General features: G+C 49.1%; 1 protein-coding gene across 4 annotated transcripts in view; it reads left to right on the top strand.

The window, feature by feature from the left end:
- The window catches only part of PEX5L (peroxisomal biogenesis factor 5 like), a 213,945-nt gene that overhangs the window by 116,532 nt on the left and 81,850 nt on the right, over positions 1-15,563 (top strand). For 3 of the 4 annotated variants that reach the window (XM_090051216.1, XM_090051215.1, XM_090051214.1), the window contains exon 2: positions 15,022-15,087. The exons of the other annotated variant lie outside the window; for it this stretch is intronic. In XM_090051216.1, coding sequence (XP_089907342.1) covers positions 15,022-15,087 — 66 coding nt within the window. The remainder of the gene's footprint in view (positions 1-15,021; positions 15,088-15,563) is intronic. 4 annotated transcript variants of the gene reach the window in all.

Here is a 15,563-nt window from a genome sequence, read left to right as displayed (position 1 = left end):
CCTCAGTGCCCTGCAGGATGGAGTCTCCCACAACAAACACCTTACGCTTTGTCTTGGGGAGAGCAGGGGCAGTAGCTGCGGTCGAGCCTGGGTTGCCTGCGGGAGCTGGCAACTGCGTGGGCTCTGCTGGGGCTGCAAGAGGTGTGAACCTGTTGCTATGCTCCGGCGGGGCAGGGGCCTTGGTGCAGCGGGCCTTGGGGCCCTTGACCACCTTGGTCCATGCCCCTGACTGGGCAGAGCGGGAGGTCCCAGAGTCCTCCTTAGTCACGGAGGGAGACGGTGCTCTCCCCTGTGGCTCCCCGGGGAGAAGGGCCTGGCAGTAGGAGTCTATCTCCTGCTCACAGTCCCTGATGGCACGCAGTCTCTGGACTGTGGCCTGGAGCTCCTCCAGCTGGCACGCCAGAGACCCCAGTAGGGAGCAGACCCCGCAAGGGGAGGTGGCCATGCTCCCGGGCCCCAGAGCCTGAAAAAGGGACAGGCAGCCCCCGCAGCCAAGAGCCAGGGGCTCCGTCTGTGTGGAGCCAGGAACCATGGGCTCTGTCTGGGTGGCCGTCTCTGAGGTGCCCAGTGGAAGGGCCGTAGAGCCCAAGGGGACCTGAGGGGTGTGGTGCGTGCCCATCCGTGTCATGCCTCTGGTAGGCTGGCTACGGCTGGGGCTGGCTATGGCTGGGGGGGGTCACAGGCAGGGTCTCGTGCCCTCCCGCGCCCTCTCCCATGCGAACTCTGCGCTAACTCGAGCGCCTGTTTGTGCAGCCTGTTCGCCCGGCTCCGGTCGCGTGGCTCCCTGGGGGGGCTGGGCCAAGTAGGGTCCTGGGCGGGGGCTTGACCTGGCCCGGCACCAGGCAGCGGCCTCCTCCCAGCAAGCGAGGAGTTAACCCCTTCCCACCATGAGCCTGCTCACCTCCGGCTGTTCCCAGAGACAATATGTTTTTCTTATAAAATCACTCCCAAAATAAGCATGTAGTAAGTTTTAACTTGTCTTCTGCTAAATCTTACTCAGCTGACAGCATTCAATGTAATTTTCCAAAGCAGTTCTGAACACGTGCCAATTCACATACTTCAGACACAGAAGCAGAGTGGCTCCAGGCACGTATTTCACGCCCTCCTAAGATGGCTGCTTCACCTAATTTCAGTGATTTGGCAAGAGAACGTGGGGTGGGGCATCTTCCCAAGAGATGCACAAAGAGTCAGTACAGCTCAAAGGGAAGGAGCTAGCTCCTATTTTAATAGGGTATCAACAACAAAACTATATACTGTGGCTCAGATCCTATTCCATTTACTATGGCACCTACCTGTGATTCCATTCCATCCTACTCAAGTCCCTGAAAAAGACATGAATGCATGTACTTTTATAACACACCATCATCTTCCCTTGAGACTAAGTCCCAAAAAAGCAGGAGGAATACCTCAAGGTCATAGGAAAGTAGGACTGGAAGGGACTTTGCCACCTTTTTTGTTAACTGTTTTCAGGTTCTCAGGCAGAGTGGAACCAGGATCACACCTAGGCACCTAAGTCTGCTAGAATAACTAATAGACAATATGGGATCTGGTCCTACGCTGCTGTTGTTTATATCTGATCGAACACTTTAAAGGCACTGGGGCTGCATGGGGTCACTGTGGGTGTAATGGGACTTCAAAAGTTTTATTACTGGTGATGCTGTGGACACAACTCGTCTTGACTCAGAATATCTTGACAAATCGGCAGGGATCAAAGTAAGAAAGCTTGTGCTGACTCCTTTGCCACCCCATTGCTAATTTTCTACCTTTTGTTTTCCACATTCGAGGAGCAAAAAGAATGTCCTACCAGTCCTAAGTGACTTAAGAGTTCATACGCAGCCCAGCTTGAGAAGAGGGGGGAAAAGATGGGTAAAACATGAGCTTAGGACTTAGAAAACCTGGGCTCCACACCTTCCCTTGCCAAAAACTCCCAACATGGCTGTATGCACAAGTCATTCAGCCCCCCTGTGCCTCAGTTTCTGATTTGTAAAATATGAACACTAGTAGTTTCTTATTTTACATGGATGATAAGGGGGAAAACCAAATGGAAGGACTGAGAAAGGAAAGAGGCAACACAACAAGCAAGGCTGTCGTAGTCCATAGACATGGGAACTCTGTTGAAATTGCTGTTCAGTTGAGCCCTCTTTTCGATGAAGAAAAATGAAACAGGCGTGTGTGTGTCCCATCACTTATTTTTAAATTGCAGAAAATACACTGATTTGCGGTGGTGTGTAAATCCATTCTGAATAGGCTGCTTAATTGGTACCGTAAGTCTAATATATTGGCTGCCTGCAGATCTGGATAGCAGCCAAGGAACCCGAGATCAACATGTAAAGTATCTTAGTCTGTTATTTTTCATAGCAAAAGGAGCTCACTTGTGATAACTTAAAACTACAAGTGCTGTTAAACTGTTGACCCAATTAATACACTTCCTGTAAAATGTGCTTTAAACAATAACAGTATAATAAAAAATACTCCCACTTCTCTCTACATTGCCTATTAAAACAAATATTCATTCTAGTAAAAAATGCAGTAGTCAACAGAGCTGAGCAATGTTTAAACAAACATTTTAGAATGAAAATGAGTATGTGGAACACATTCTGGCACCTTTCAAAGCAAGGAGCCTGAACTGTGTTCCTAGTGAAAGCCCTGTTTTAAACTCGGAGATAAATCTGGCCGTACTTCTTGCTCTTAAAGCAAAGATGCCCCTGAATACCCCCGTAGCCCAGGGGTGGGCAAAATATGACCCGGAGGCTGGACTCAGCCTGCCAGGCCATTCTATGTGGCCTGCAGTGCCCCTAAAAAATGTAGAAAATTTAATATTTATTTTCACCTGGCTGCCTGTCAAAGATGACAGGAGCCAGGGGCAGTAGGACCCAGGGGAAGCTGACAGCAGAACCCAGCAGCAAGGCCCCCCAAGCCCTGCCCCCCCACCAGAAGCTCCTGCCTAGCAGAGGCTTCTGCCCTGGGACCATGGGACTGTTCCTGCTGTCCTGTACTGGAGAGGGAAATGTGGCCCTCGACAGCTTGCCAAAACTTGGTAAGTGGCCCTCTGCCCAAAATAATTGCCTGCCCCTGCCCTAGCCAGAGCTTTTGCTATCAAAGTTCTGCAAAATCTTCAGACAAATAACTGCAAGTCTCCACTACTAGGTAGACAATGCAAGTGATCAAAACAATACTTGAAAAATTCATACTAGTGCAACTTACGTATTTTGATGGGTTTGCTTGAGAACTGAAGTTTGGGCAAAGTTTGCTGATATTCACCAGCTTCTTTGCAAATCCATATTACTAAGAAATCCAGGCTGAATTGTTGTTTCAGGAAAAACTGGGCAAAGTCAGCTGGAATTCTGGTATTTGTTAAAATGCTGAACTTAAGAAATGCTCACTCAAGTGGACTGAAAGCAGGAACAATGCTTAGACAAAAACCTGTAAAGAAAAAACAGAGTTTCACACAACTAATTAGATCATATTCTGCCATTATGTAGGCTGTGGTATGGTCTGTGTGTATGTGCATATATGCATACATGTGTACTTATTTTACAGATGAACCCAGATCAGAATACCAGACCCACAGCCCCCAAAAGTTTAGTAGTAGTTCAGGTCACTGCCTATATTGGAACACTCTCAATGCTCAAGGGCTCTGGATTGGGAATAATTAAGGATGCTGCATGACTGAGACAGGTCCATTACTCAAGAATATGCTTTTCTAATGGTATTGCATATGTGTAACTTCAGCTTTGTTAAACTGTGCTCTGGGGTCCAGGTTTTTCCCTTAGCCACGCTTCTGCAAAGGTGGCTAAGTAAACATATTTCAAGTATGCAACAATGTTATAAGAGGGGACAAAAATCTAGCCCTTTGCACTTGTTCCAACAGCAGGAGAAAACTTTAACTGCCCTGCTTTAGTGGGGGGGAGGTTTAGCACACTCAACTTTAACTACTGTATTTTCATATCTTCCCAACCCCACCAGATGCAGTGAAAATTGGGGCTGTACATACAGAAAAGCCAGTTGCAGCTGTTAGAGTCTAAGACTAGCTCTATATGAGGCTTTGTCTACTAAAACAGGGTGCGGAAAGCTACCTTTTCTATAGCCCACAGAGCCAGGGGGCTTCTGTGGCATTCTGGGAGTGGGGGGCTTTGCCCAGATAATGGGGAGAAACAGTGGCAGTGATACTGCAGGTGGGAAGAGTGCCACTCCAGCAGTGTGGGGTAGGTTGAAGCAGCCTGCGTTCAGAAATAAGCTTCATTAAAGTGGCCCCTGGCTGGAAAAATGTTGCCAACACCTGCTTTAAAGCTTCATACCTGGACTTGGCTTCCTTTGCATATATAGAAATCATTCCTCTACAGGCCATACAGCTAATCTGTGTAATGCATGTGGATACACGCTGACTACATTTACACAGATGGTCACGACTAGCAATCTAAATGCCCCAAACAGCCAAGAGCTGAACGAAAGGCAGTATGTAAGTCTAGAAGGGATCCAGGCAGCCTGCAAATATGTGACCTGCATCTTGCAACTGGCCACAGCAGCAAAAAATCAGGAAAGCCTCACTCATTCGCAGCACCCCTAATCACTCCACATTGAGCTTTATCCAATAATGGACACACGTCATAACCACTGGAGCACTAATGTGCACCTTCCGCTCAGGAGACAGGCTGGAATATCCCTGTAGCTGTGGATCTGATTTCATAGACATCATCATCATCAGGGCTGGAAGGGACCTCGGGAGATCATCGAGTCCAGCCCCCTGCCCAAATGGCAGGAAGTCAGCTGGGATCATAGGATCCCAGCAAGATAAGCATCCAATGTACTCTTGAAGGTGTTCAATGTAGGTGCTTGAGCCACCTCCGCTGGCAGACTGCTCCAGACCTTGGGGGCTCGGACAGTAAAGAAATTCTTCCTTATGTCCAGCCTGAAACGGTCTTGCAGGAGTTTGTGACCGTTCGACCTCGTCATCCCTTGGGGCGCTCTGGTGAACAGATGTTTCCCCAGATCCTGGTGGTCACCCCTGATAAACTTATAGGTGGCCATCAGATCACCCCTGAGCCTATGTTTTTCCAGGCTAAAGAGTCCCATGTCTCTCAGCCTATCATCGTAAGATCTGTTTTCCTGACCTCTGATCATGTGCGTGGCTCTCCTCTGGACTCTCTCAAGCTTCTCCACATCCTTTTTGAATTGTGGAGCCCAAAACTGGACACAGTACTCCAGCTGCGGCCTCACCAAGGCCGAGTACAAGGGGAGAATGATGTCCCGGGATTTGCTCGAGAAGCATCTATGGATGCAAGCCAGCGTTTTGGTCGCTTTATTAGCCGCAACATCGCATTGCAGGCTCATGTTCATCTTGTGGTCACTGATAACCCCCAAGTCTCTTTCTTCTGTAGTGCTAACCAACGTAGCACTGCCGAGCCTATAAGGGTGCTGCAGGTTTTTCCTCCCAAGGTGGAGAATCTTGCATTTTTTGGTGTTAAACACCATCAGGTTCTCATCTGCCCATTTGCTGAGCTTGTCCAGGTCAGCCTGGATCACCCGCCTATCTTCTGGCGTGGATGCTTTGCCCCAAAGTTTGGTGTCATCGGCGAACTTGGCCAGTCCACTCCTGACTCCAATGTCCACATCATTAATGAAGATGTTGAACAGTATGTGTCCCAGGACAGAGCCTTGAGGGACCCCACTGGTCACAGGGCACCACAATGAGTGACTGCCATCAATCACAACCCTCTGGGTCTGACCACGGAGCCAATTTCCCAGCCAGCGGATCATGGTGGAGCCAAGGCCGCAACTGGCCAGTTTGGCCAAGAGGTGATCATGGGATACCAGATCAAAAGCTTTTTTGAAGTCAAGATATAGGACATCAATCTCTTCTCCCTCGTCCAGGTGATAGGTCACCCAGTCATAGAAGGAAATGAGATTGGTCAAACAATACCTACCTGCAACAAACCCGTGCTGGCTGTCCCTTAGGATGTTAGCCTGGGCCAGTCCCTCAAGGATGGCCTCCTTAGTAAACTTTTCTAAGATCTTCCCCAGGATAGAAGTCAGGCTAATGGGCCTGTAGTTAGCCGGATCCACTCTCCTCCCTTTCTTGAAGGTCGGCACCACATTGGCCTTCTTCCAGTCTTCGGGCACTACACCAGAGCGCCAGGAGTTTTCAAAAATCCGTGCCAGGGGCTGACAGCATGCAGGGAGCCCTAACGGAGCTGGCTCCATATCGTAGAAGAGTGAGTGCTGGCACCAGCACCACCTTGGACAAAGGAGTTCAGCATGGCAGAATTCAAATGAGGCAGGGTTGGATTTATATTTAGAAAATAAGCCCAGTTCAACAGTTTCACTATATGCAATAGAAGTTTGTACATAGAAAAGCAGAGACAAGGAGCCTGATAAATTCTTTGTTTGAAAAGACCTAGGCAAGCTGATGGCTTAGATACAAGGGTCCCACAGCTGATTGCAGTTACTCTTTTCTCCACTCATTACACAAGCTAGAACCAGTATATCACTGTTGTGCTACTGCCCTATTGCCTTTAGCTTAGCAACTAAAATGCATTATTCACTGTGCTTACGTGGGTTCAGACTGTATTTTTTTTCCAGTGGTGATGCAACCTACTCTGATGTTTTTTTCCTCCAACTTATTTAAATGGATACAGCAGAGGTTAATATTGAGTCCATTTCTTATATGATTATTATGTGAATTTTCACAATGTAATCGGGGGGGGCGGGGAGGCTTTAAAATCAGTTATTCTGCCTTGTTAGCACTTTCTGAGACAAAGCTGCGGTAGGAAAATATTTCCCTTATGGAATATGCAGGTAATTATGTTCTCACCTTTGATGATAGTCTTCATGGCACATTTAAAAGTGCTTATCAGATAAGCGGTCCATCAGCTGACTGGTGCTATGGCACACAGGAGCACAATCCCTGATTATGATTTAACAAATATTCCCATCTTACTAATTGAAAGAGTAGCTGAGAGTAACTGGGAAACAACAACCAGTATCTGACAGGAAATCTGCCAAGCTTTCAGAGTTAGCACTTCTGTATTATTGTTATGGGCAGGAAAAAATGCTGGGGTCAAATGACCGCGGCAAGGTATCTATCTAGCCTCCTTTAGAAGACCCCCAGGGTAGGAGCCAGCACCACTTCCCTTGGAAGTTGGTTCCAGACCCTAGCCGCCCTGACCGTGAAGTAGCGACTCCTAATGTCTAGCCTGAATCTACTCTCAGTCAACTTAAGGCCGTTATTCCTTGTTACTCCCAGTAGTGCTCAGGGAAACAGGGACTCTCCCAGTGCCTGCTGGTCCCCCTTGGCCAGTTTATAGACAGCCACCAGATCCCCCCTCAGCCTTCTCTTGTGGAGGCTGAACAGGTTCAGGTCCCATAGCCTCTCCCCGTAGGGCCTGCCCTGCTGCCCCCTGACCATGCGAGTGGCCTCCTCTGGACCCTCTCCATGCTTTCCACGTCCCTCCTGAAGTGCGGCGCCCAGAACTGGATGCAATACTCCAGCTGCGGCCTGACCAGTGCCGCATAGAGGGGGAGGGTCACCTCCTTGGACCTGCTCGAGATGCATCTGTGGATGCAGGACAAGGTGCAGTCGGCCTTCCTGACTGCCTCCCCACACTGCTGGCCCATGTTCATCTTGGCATCAATGATGACTCCAAGATCCTTTTCTGCCTCTGCACTGACGAGAAGGGAGTTCCCCAGCCTGTAGGTATGGGGCTGGTGCTTCCTCCCCAGGTACAGCACCTTGCACTTGTCGGTGTTGAATCCCATCCTGTTCTCATCCGCCCACCCCTGTAACCTGTCCAGATCTAGTTGCAGCCTGTCCGGTGGGAGGTTTCTCATCTCTCTTCTTCTTCCAGCTGCAGCCTACTGCTCCCCTTGAGGCAACTTTTCTTCCGAGCAGTCACAAATAAAAGTAAAATCACAGAGAAGTAGGGTTTGAAAGGACCTCCAGAGGCTGTTGACAGATGTGGAAAAACAAACAAACTGTAAGTTACTGGAAGCAGCAGCACGTTAGTTTAACCTGACTCTGCAGCATCTGTATAAATCAGGTGCTTTGGTGGGGCTTTTTAGCACTTTTTTCTAAAGTTGATTCAATCAGCTATTAGATAAAAGCACCCAAAAAGCTCCACTAAAGCACCTGATCTATACAAACAGTGGGTGAGCTGGTTCCAATTAATGCAATGCTTCTTTCGAGCAAGCGCTGGGCTCAGCATGGGGGCACATGGAGTTAAAAGTAAAGCACTATTTTGCAGGGTTTTTGTGTCTGTAAGCAGCCTAGTCTTCAAGCAAGACAGAAGGGAGGAGCAGGGCCCTGGGAGCTCGGAGCCATGTTTTGTACTTTATCTGGGTTCCTGAAAAAGCAGCAGATTCAAGCACCTGCTTGGGTGCCCAGGAGAGATACCCACATTAGAAAACTCCTGAAAACAGCTGGTTAGCCTTAGGTCCACTTGTCACGGAGTCACAGAGGTGCCCCGTGATTCTGAGGCTGATTGGCAGAGCTGCCAATCACCCAGGCAGCTCAGGTGCCTGGTTGCCAGGGGCAACCAGGTGGTCACATGACCGGAAGGGGGCAGGGCCAGGCCTTTATAACCAGCTCAGGCCAGAGCCTGAAACACAGTTCCCTTCTGGCTGCTGCAGGAGCAGGAGCTCTGTGGCTGAGCTGAGCGGCCGGGGTTAGTGGCTACTACTTCATCGCGCTAACCGGCTGCAATGATGCAGGGAACAGGATCGCCCTAACTGGAGGTAGGATTGAGAGCCCTGGTGGGGCTTGGAGTTATTAGGCGTGTGGAGCCTTTGCTTATGTTATAGCCAGATGGCTTGAGTGTTAAGTTATAGTTTACTTCCGGAGGACCGGGGAGGCTGTAGGGGAGCGAGGAGGCCTCAGGAGAGCTCCCCAACAGCTTGGGGGTTCCCAGGGCCCAGTTGAGGCACAGTGCCGGGGGCACTAGTGTCAGTGCGGCTGGGCATGGTATTGCGCCAGGGAGGCGCAGTGTGCGGGTTACAGACCCCAGCCCAGAAGGGCGGTGTTTAACCCTGGAGCGGAGCAGTGACAGAGCGCAGGAGGCGCAGAGTCAGCCCGAGAGGGCAAGGCCCGGAGCAGGGCAGAGAGAGCGCGGCGAGAGCGGCCTAGCTAGCCACCCAAGGGCGCTGAGATTAGGGCGGCGATAGTGAGCCGGCCCGAGGGCGCCGAGGCCAGGGCGGCGATAGAGCTTAGGCCAGGGCGGCGATAGTGCCAGCCACCCGAGGGCGCCGAGATTAGGGCGGCGGTAGTGCCGGCCCAAGGGCGCCGAGACTAGGGCGGCCATTGAGCCAAGGCTAGCGCGGCGAGAGCAGCCTAGCTAGCCACTCGAGGGCGCCGAGACTAGGGCGGCGATCGAGCCAAGGCTAGTGCGGCGAGACCAGCCTAGCTAGCCACCCGAGGGCGCCGAGACGAGGGCGGCGGTAGTGCTTGCCCAAGGGTGCCGAGACTAGGGTGGCGAGAGACCCGAGATCCGGGCGCAGGGAGTGAGCCGGCCCGAGGGTGGCGAGAGACCCGAGATCCGGGCGCAGGGAGTGAGCCGGCCCGAGGGCGCCGAGGCTAGGGCGGCGAGAGTGAGCCGGCCCGAGGGCGCTGAGGCTAGGGCGGCGAGAGTGCTCCAGACTCAGGCAGAGCCGGCGATTAGCCAGGCGCCGGCTAGAACCCGGCCCAAGGGGCCGGTAGTGAGCGGCGCTGGAGGAGCCGACCCAGGAGGCGCCAGCAAGTAGCTGGGCGCCAGCGTGATAGGCCCAGGGCGTGGGGAACGGGCCAGAGATTGGGGCCCGACCCAAGGAGGCGCCAGGTGGGCGAAGAGCCCCAGTGCCCGAGAGGTGAGAACAAGGGCACTCGAGGGGCGAGGGACCATACAAGCATCCCCCGGAATAGCTGCGAGGCTTGGGGCGTGCTAAGGGGGAGGCTTGGAGGCACGCATTGCCCTTAAGGCAGGACGCTTATTAAAATCCCCAGTCTGGAATAGGGACGAACAACTAGACCGTCCATTAGGGAAACTGGCAGCCTCCACATCATATATCTTACCATCAAAGTCGTGGCGGGCGAGATTCTGAGGGTGCTACGTCACCCTAAAGTGACGGTAGGCGGCGCTAGGGGGTTCACGGCCGCCCCTAGCCGCCGCTCCCTCACACCACTGAATGGAAAATAGAACAAAATGCACACTTTGAAACCTGGAAGCTGTCACACACCAGAATTATTGGCCTCAAGTCAGCTCTATTTACAACCCGCCACCAAAATACACATCCTCAGAGAAACCAGGAACTATTTGGACATGGACATGCCTTAGCTACCTCAAAACCCCGTTTTGACAAAACAGTGTAGCACACTTGCTGTGTCACATCTTAAGCTAGTGACTGATCTACGTAGAAGATCAAAGCATGAGGCTTTTGTTAGTAATGGAGTTACTCCTTTAGCTCCATTAGTAATGGTCCATGTTTCTGGTCTGGAAAGTATCCAGTCCTATCCCCATGGCAATTCTTGTATGTCTTCAATCAGTCAGTGAGCAGAAGTCTAAGCTTCTGAAAGTGAATTTGTAATATAATGAGGGATAAGTGCCATTTCAGGGCATTTCCTCATGGCCTAACATGACCCTCCAGATACTGTGCCCTCAGTTCGTTACAATGATTTACATAAAAAACAGATTATTTCAAATAGGATTCCAGCTTTGTGGAAGTCTTATCTGTGCTTTTCTTTAATACAGACTCTTAAACCAATCTAGCCTAACCTTTCTTCTTCGTTTGGGAGCCCTACTGTCCTCCTACATGGCAGTTCAGAGAGGCTGTATCAGTTCTTCTTCTGGTTCAGGAGTCCTGCAGCCCTCCGTTTTGAAGCTGTGTTAATTCAGGCAGTTCTGGTCTTACACCAATTTCTCTCCTTTGTCCCTTTCATATCTTGGTCACGTGTAAGAAAAATAGAATCTATGGCCACCAAATGAATTTGAAAGAGAAGTCATAGAGATGTAGGACTGGAAGGGACCTCCAGAGATCATCTAGTCCAGCCTTGTCCAACATACGGCCCGTGGGCTGCCATGTGGCGAGGAGTCCAGGCGCCTGCTCCACGCTCCATGGGGACGGTGGCAGTGGTGGGGCAACGGCGAGGTGAGGTGGGCAGGACTGGCCCACGGGCCCCAGCCAGAAGCAAGGGGAGGGGAGCCGCTTACCCCCGCAGGGCCAGGCTCATCACGTGAGCTGGGTCCCGCTGCCGCTGCCGCTGCCCCAAGGGCTGCGCGGCATGGGGCTGCCCCAACCACGCCTGATGGGAATAGCTGGGAACAGCACCTGCTACGTTGCCTCTGGCTCTGCCCCTTGCCCCCGGTGTCCTGCTCACCTCCTGGGATCCACATGCACCTGAAGCTGGATTCCCACATGCTGCTGGGGACACAGAGGCGGAGCCATGTGCCACTCAGGACTGACCGGTGCAGGCAGGGGGAAAATGCAGCTAAGCCCCTGCCACTCCAGCCAGGCTCATCCCATCCCGAGCAGCGCACGGCTCCACCACTGCTTCTGCTGGCCAGTGCAGACCCGGCTGGCCTCCTCCCCATCCCGAGCAGCACGTGGGAGGCCAGCTTCAGCTGCATGCCACTTTTCCTGGCCGGTGCTGACTCGGCTGGGTCCATCCCATCCAGGGCAGTATGTGGCTGAAGCTGGCTTCCCATGTGCTGCTAGGGATGCCCGGCTGGGTCAGCACTGGCCAGCAGAAGTGGTGGTGGAGCCTCCTGTCTTTTGGGACAGGCTGATGCAGGTAGGGGAAAAGTGCAGCAGCACATGGGGAAGCCACCGCTTGATAGGGGATGGGATGGGCTGGCCAGGCCACACCAGGGAGGGAAAGCTGTGGCTGAGCCCCCTGCAGCTGTGTTGTATGCTTGTTTAAGACTGAACAATATGCTCAAGAATAGAGCATGAATGATCTGGGCTCCAACGAAAATTTGGAGCAGGTGAAAATCTGTAAAAATATTGTCCAGTGTTTGGGTTGTGTTTGCTTCTGTTTCTCTTTTTACGGGATTGGGGGTTCAGCTTGTTACTACTTGTTCAAGATGTGTTACTAAAAAGTTATTAATGCAATAAAAGTAAATCTTCTTGAAGATTATTCTCAAAAATGCCCACATTGTGTTGCTTTGATTAGTTTCCACTCTGGCTGATATCTTTTCCACATTTGATCTGTCGACTTGCATGATGCTTCTTTCATTCACCGAGAAGTGAGTAGAAGCAAAAGTGTTTATTTTAGTCAAGTGTTTGGTATTATTTCATTCTTGCTTTTATATTGTTTTTATTTTGGATTTTAAACCACATTTCCAGCCCCATTTCGTTGTCACTTCCTGTAACTTCACTGGTGTCAAAGTCACGTGACATCACTTCCTGTTGTGATACCACTTCCTGTGAGGTCTTTGAATATGGCTCGCCGGCCCACAGAGTGATAAAAAGTTTGTGATCTGGCCCCACATTCAAAAAGGTTGGACATCCCTGAGGCAGGATCATCCTTATCCAAACCATCCCATACAAGCATAATCTAGACTCTGTATAAAACTGCCCTCAATCCTGACACAACATAGACCTACCAGGTAAAGTAGGGGAACCACAGCAGCCAATGTCTTGCTTCTATGAAATGTTTTCAATATACGCTCAAAAGTTCCCAGGCAGAACACCACGCCCCGCCACTCCAGAGGAAGGAAAAGCCCCCGCAGTCCCTACCAATCCGGGCATGTTGCCAGACCCCATTTTCGTCAGCACACATAGTCATGAAAATTAACTTTCAGGAACTGTGAAGTTCAAATGCTTCAATATTCACTTAAAACAGATTTCACATTACATACTAAATTAGAGTTTGCACTGTGATGTAAAACACCCAATTAAGGAACAATAACAATGTCTCGTTACTTATACAACTAAGCAACACAGCCCAACACCTCAGTTTGATTATAGGATATTGAAAATGAATGGTTCATGAGCTCTTAAAATATTTTAAATAATAAATCTATCATGCGTCACGTGGTCAGCTGTGGAAAAGGACCTTGTGTTCAGATACCCAAAGCATGGGGGTAATCTTATACATGTATGAATGAAGTAGCCAAACTGTACATTTTCACTCAGGGAACCTCATGCTGTCCTGAACCTTAAATCCAGGTTCTCTTACAATACCTCAATTAAAACCTCATTAGCAAGTACACATCCTTTAGAAGTACTGTGACTGGTACTGAATTTACTTTGGCACCATTCAGAAACACCAGCTGCTAAAACAGCGTACAGCATATTTCCCTAAAGAATCCGCCAGGGTGGGTTTGCAGATGTTTTCACATCCCTGTGGAAAATTGCTATTGCTATTGATTCTCTCAGACCTAAGAACGAACCTGAAGATTTTGGTAGCAAGCTTTTCACTGGCCTCAGTGTCTGGAGGAAATTCTTTAAACTCTCTTTCTTATCTTCTTTTGGAGATGCCTCCTAAAAGGAATGGCTCGGTCTTAGTTGTAGCAGACAACAAAGCACTGACATGTTACTCAATGTTACTGCCACCGCATATTGTCTGAAACCCAATCACACCTTTTCCTTACACCTTTTCATTCTCGGCACGATCCTTGCTTGATATGCAGCTTTGCATGTTCTGCATCATCATGCACGCTGCAGACAAAAGCGGTATTTGAGAAACTCATTCACGCAGTTATCAACATGCTTCATATATAACAAAATAATTTACCTCGGGTTTCTGAGTAACTGTTCATTACGTGGAACTGGCAAGCGCCAAATGAGCGGTTCCAGAATTACAGTGTTTGGGCACCAAGCTACCGTAAGAGGCAAAATACACACGGCAAGCCAAAATGCTGAGACACAGTGCTGCGCAATGAAGGCAGCCAAGTAAATAAGCAGTGCGTATTTGTAAACACACTTCTTCCCTGAGTTTGGTTCCAGCAATCATTGTATTTGGACTGCCATCACGAGAACTCGACAGATAACTATTTCAGATGCAGTTCACAAACTGTTTATGCTGCAGAGAGGATAGAAAGCTATTCTTGCCCACCTACATGCCAGACACAGTCTAACTTCTGCCCCACGCTCCTGCCAACGGAGGTACTCATGCCAAATTTAACAGACAGGCAACACTTTAGAATACACAAAAATTCATACAAGTATTAGGCACCAACATCTATTTTCAGGGACGTGAGTTGGTGACTGGACTGTCAGAGGTACTGAGTACCTGCATTTCCACCCACTAAAACCCCTGGAGATTTTAGCTGCTGTATTGTAGTCTTCCTTTCCCAGGATTAAGTTCATTGCCAGATAAGTTCCGATTCCAAAATGGTTACTGTGCACTATCAATTCGTGGATTATAAATGAGCTTGGTACACATATACTCTGTTCATGTTGCAGCTCATTTGAAATGTTTTCTTTTGATTTGCAAACATAGCACATGTGATACAAAGTCACTAAGCATAAAGGAATATAGTCTCCCAAAATGTCCTTTTCATTAAATTGCTGTTGTAACTATGGCCAGGGTTTTTGGCTAAGTAGAGACAGTCAAGAATCCCAAGGCTGAATCGATTAAATCCTCACGGGTTAGTCTAAAATGTAAAATATAAACAGAAGCGTGGGGGCACTAGAGCACACCTTCCTGCTTGGCTGAAGCAGACAGCTTGGCCACCTGCCCACCGTGTAAGGGAGGGTTTATGGGGGAGGTGCAAAGCATCCTGGGATGCTGGGGGACTGTGAGTTAACTTGAATCTGGAGGGGATCTGGGACAGAAGTTCAATCAACGGATTTAACCTAAATCAGTTAAGTCTGATACTACAAGCATCCAGGTTCATCTTAAAATGGTTGTGGCCATCTTGAAAGAGGTTTATGTCCACTGAACTTCTGTTGTGTTACGGATTTGAACTAGTTTCCAATCACTTATTCCAGTTTATGTGTAATTTCTGTCCTTTAAAGTGATAAGGCACATGGTGTGTATCAACCACCCACAGGGTTATATTTTAAAAAATTGATAGCAGGCACTAATGCAAGTATCATGACTCTTTTCAGGCAGTAGGTGAAACCTTGAAGAAAAAGTGGCTCTGTCTTCAAAAAAGTGACCTGACCTTTGCTTTGGTGGGTTTCTTCTGCACAAGAAATAAAAAGCACTGCATGCTTTCCTATGCATCCTTTCTAGCTGATAACCTTCTTCGTTTTAGCATTCAGTGCAAAAGGACTGAATTTTCCGAACGTCAGGTAGCATGTTACTAGTACTAGCTGAATAGTTGTTCCACTTATCATAAGAAAATATCTTCATGGAATTGTAACCTACCATATGGATTGTGAACAGAGTACATACAGATTTGGCCAAAACCTTTGATATGCTTAGCAACTGGAACGATTCCAAACCAGTTTTGCCATTCTTTGGATATCAAAGGAATCATAAATGCAGCATGCCTATGTTTAATGACACGGAATGAGAACTTCTTGCAGCATGCAAAGACCTCTCCATAGGGTGACTGTGATATGTTGCACAAAAAAGCTCATTTGCCATTGTTTTGATCATTCAACTGTTGTTAAATTGCAATGTTAAGTACATTCTCATTGCTGGA

The sequence above is a fragment of the Crocodylus siamensis genome, chromosome 6, assembly GCF_052110815.1.
Source record: "Crocodylus siamensis isolate JL-2025a chromosome 6, ASM5211081v1, whole genome shotgun sequence".
Taxonomy (NCBI): Eukaryota; Metazoa; Chordata; order Crocodylia; family Crocodylidae; genus Crocodylus; species Crocodylus siamensis.
Note: the sequence above shows the minus strand (reverse complement) of the source record. Positions and strands in the feature narration are given on the sequence as shown.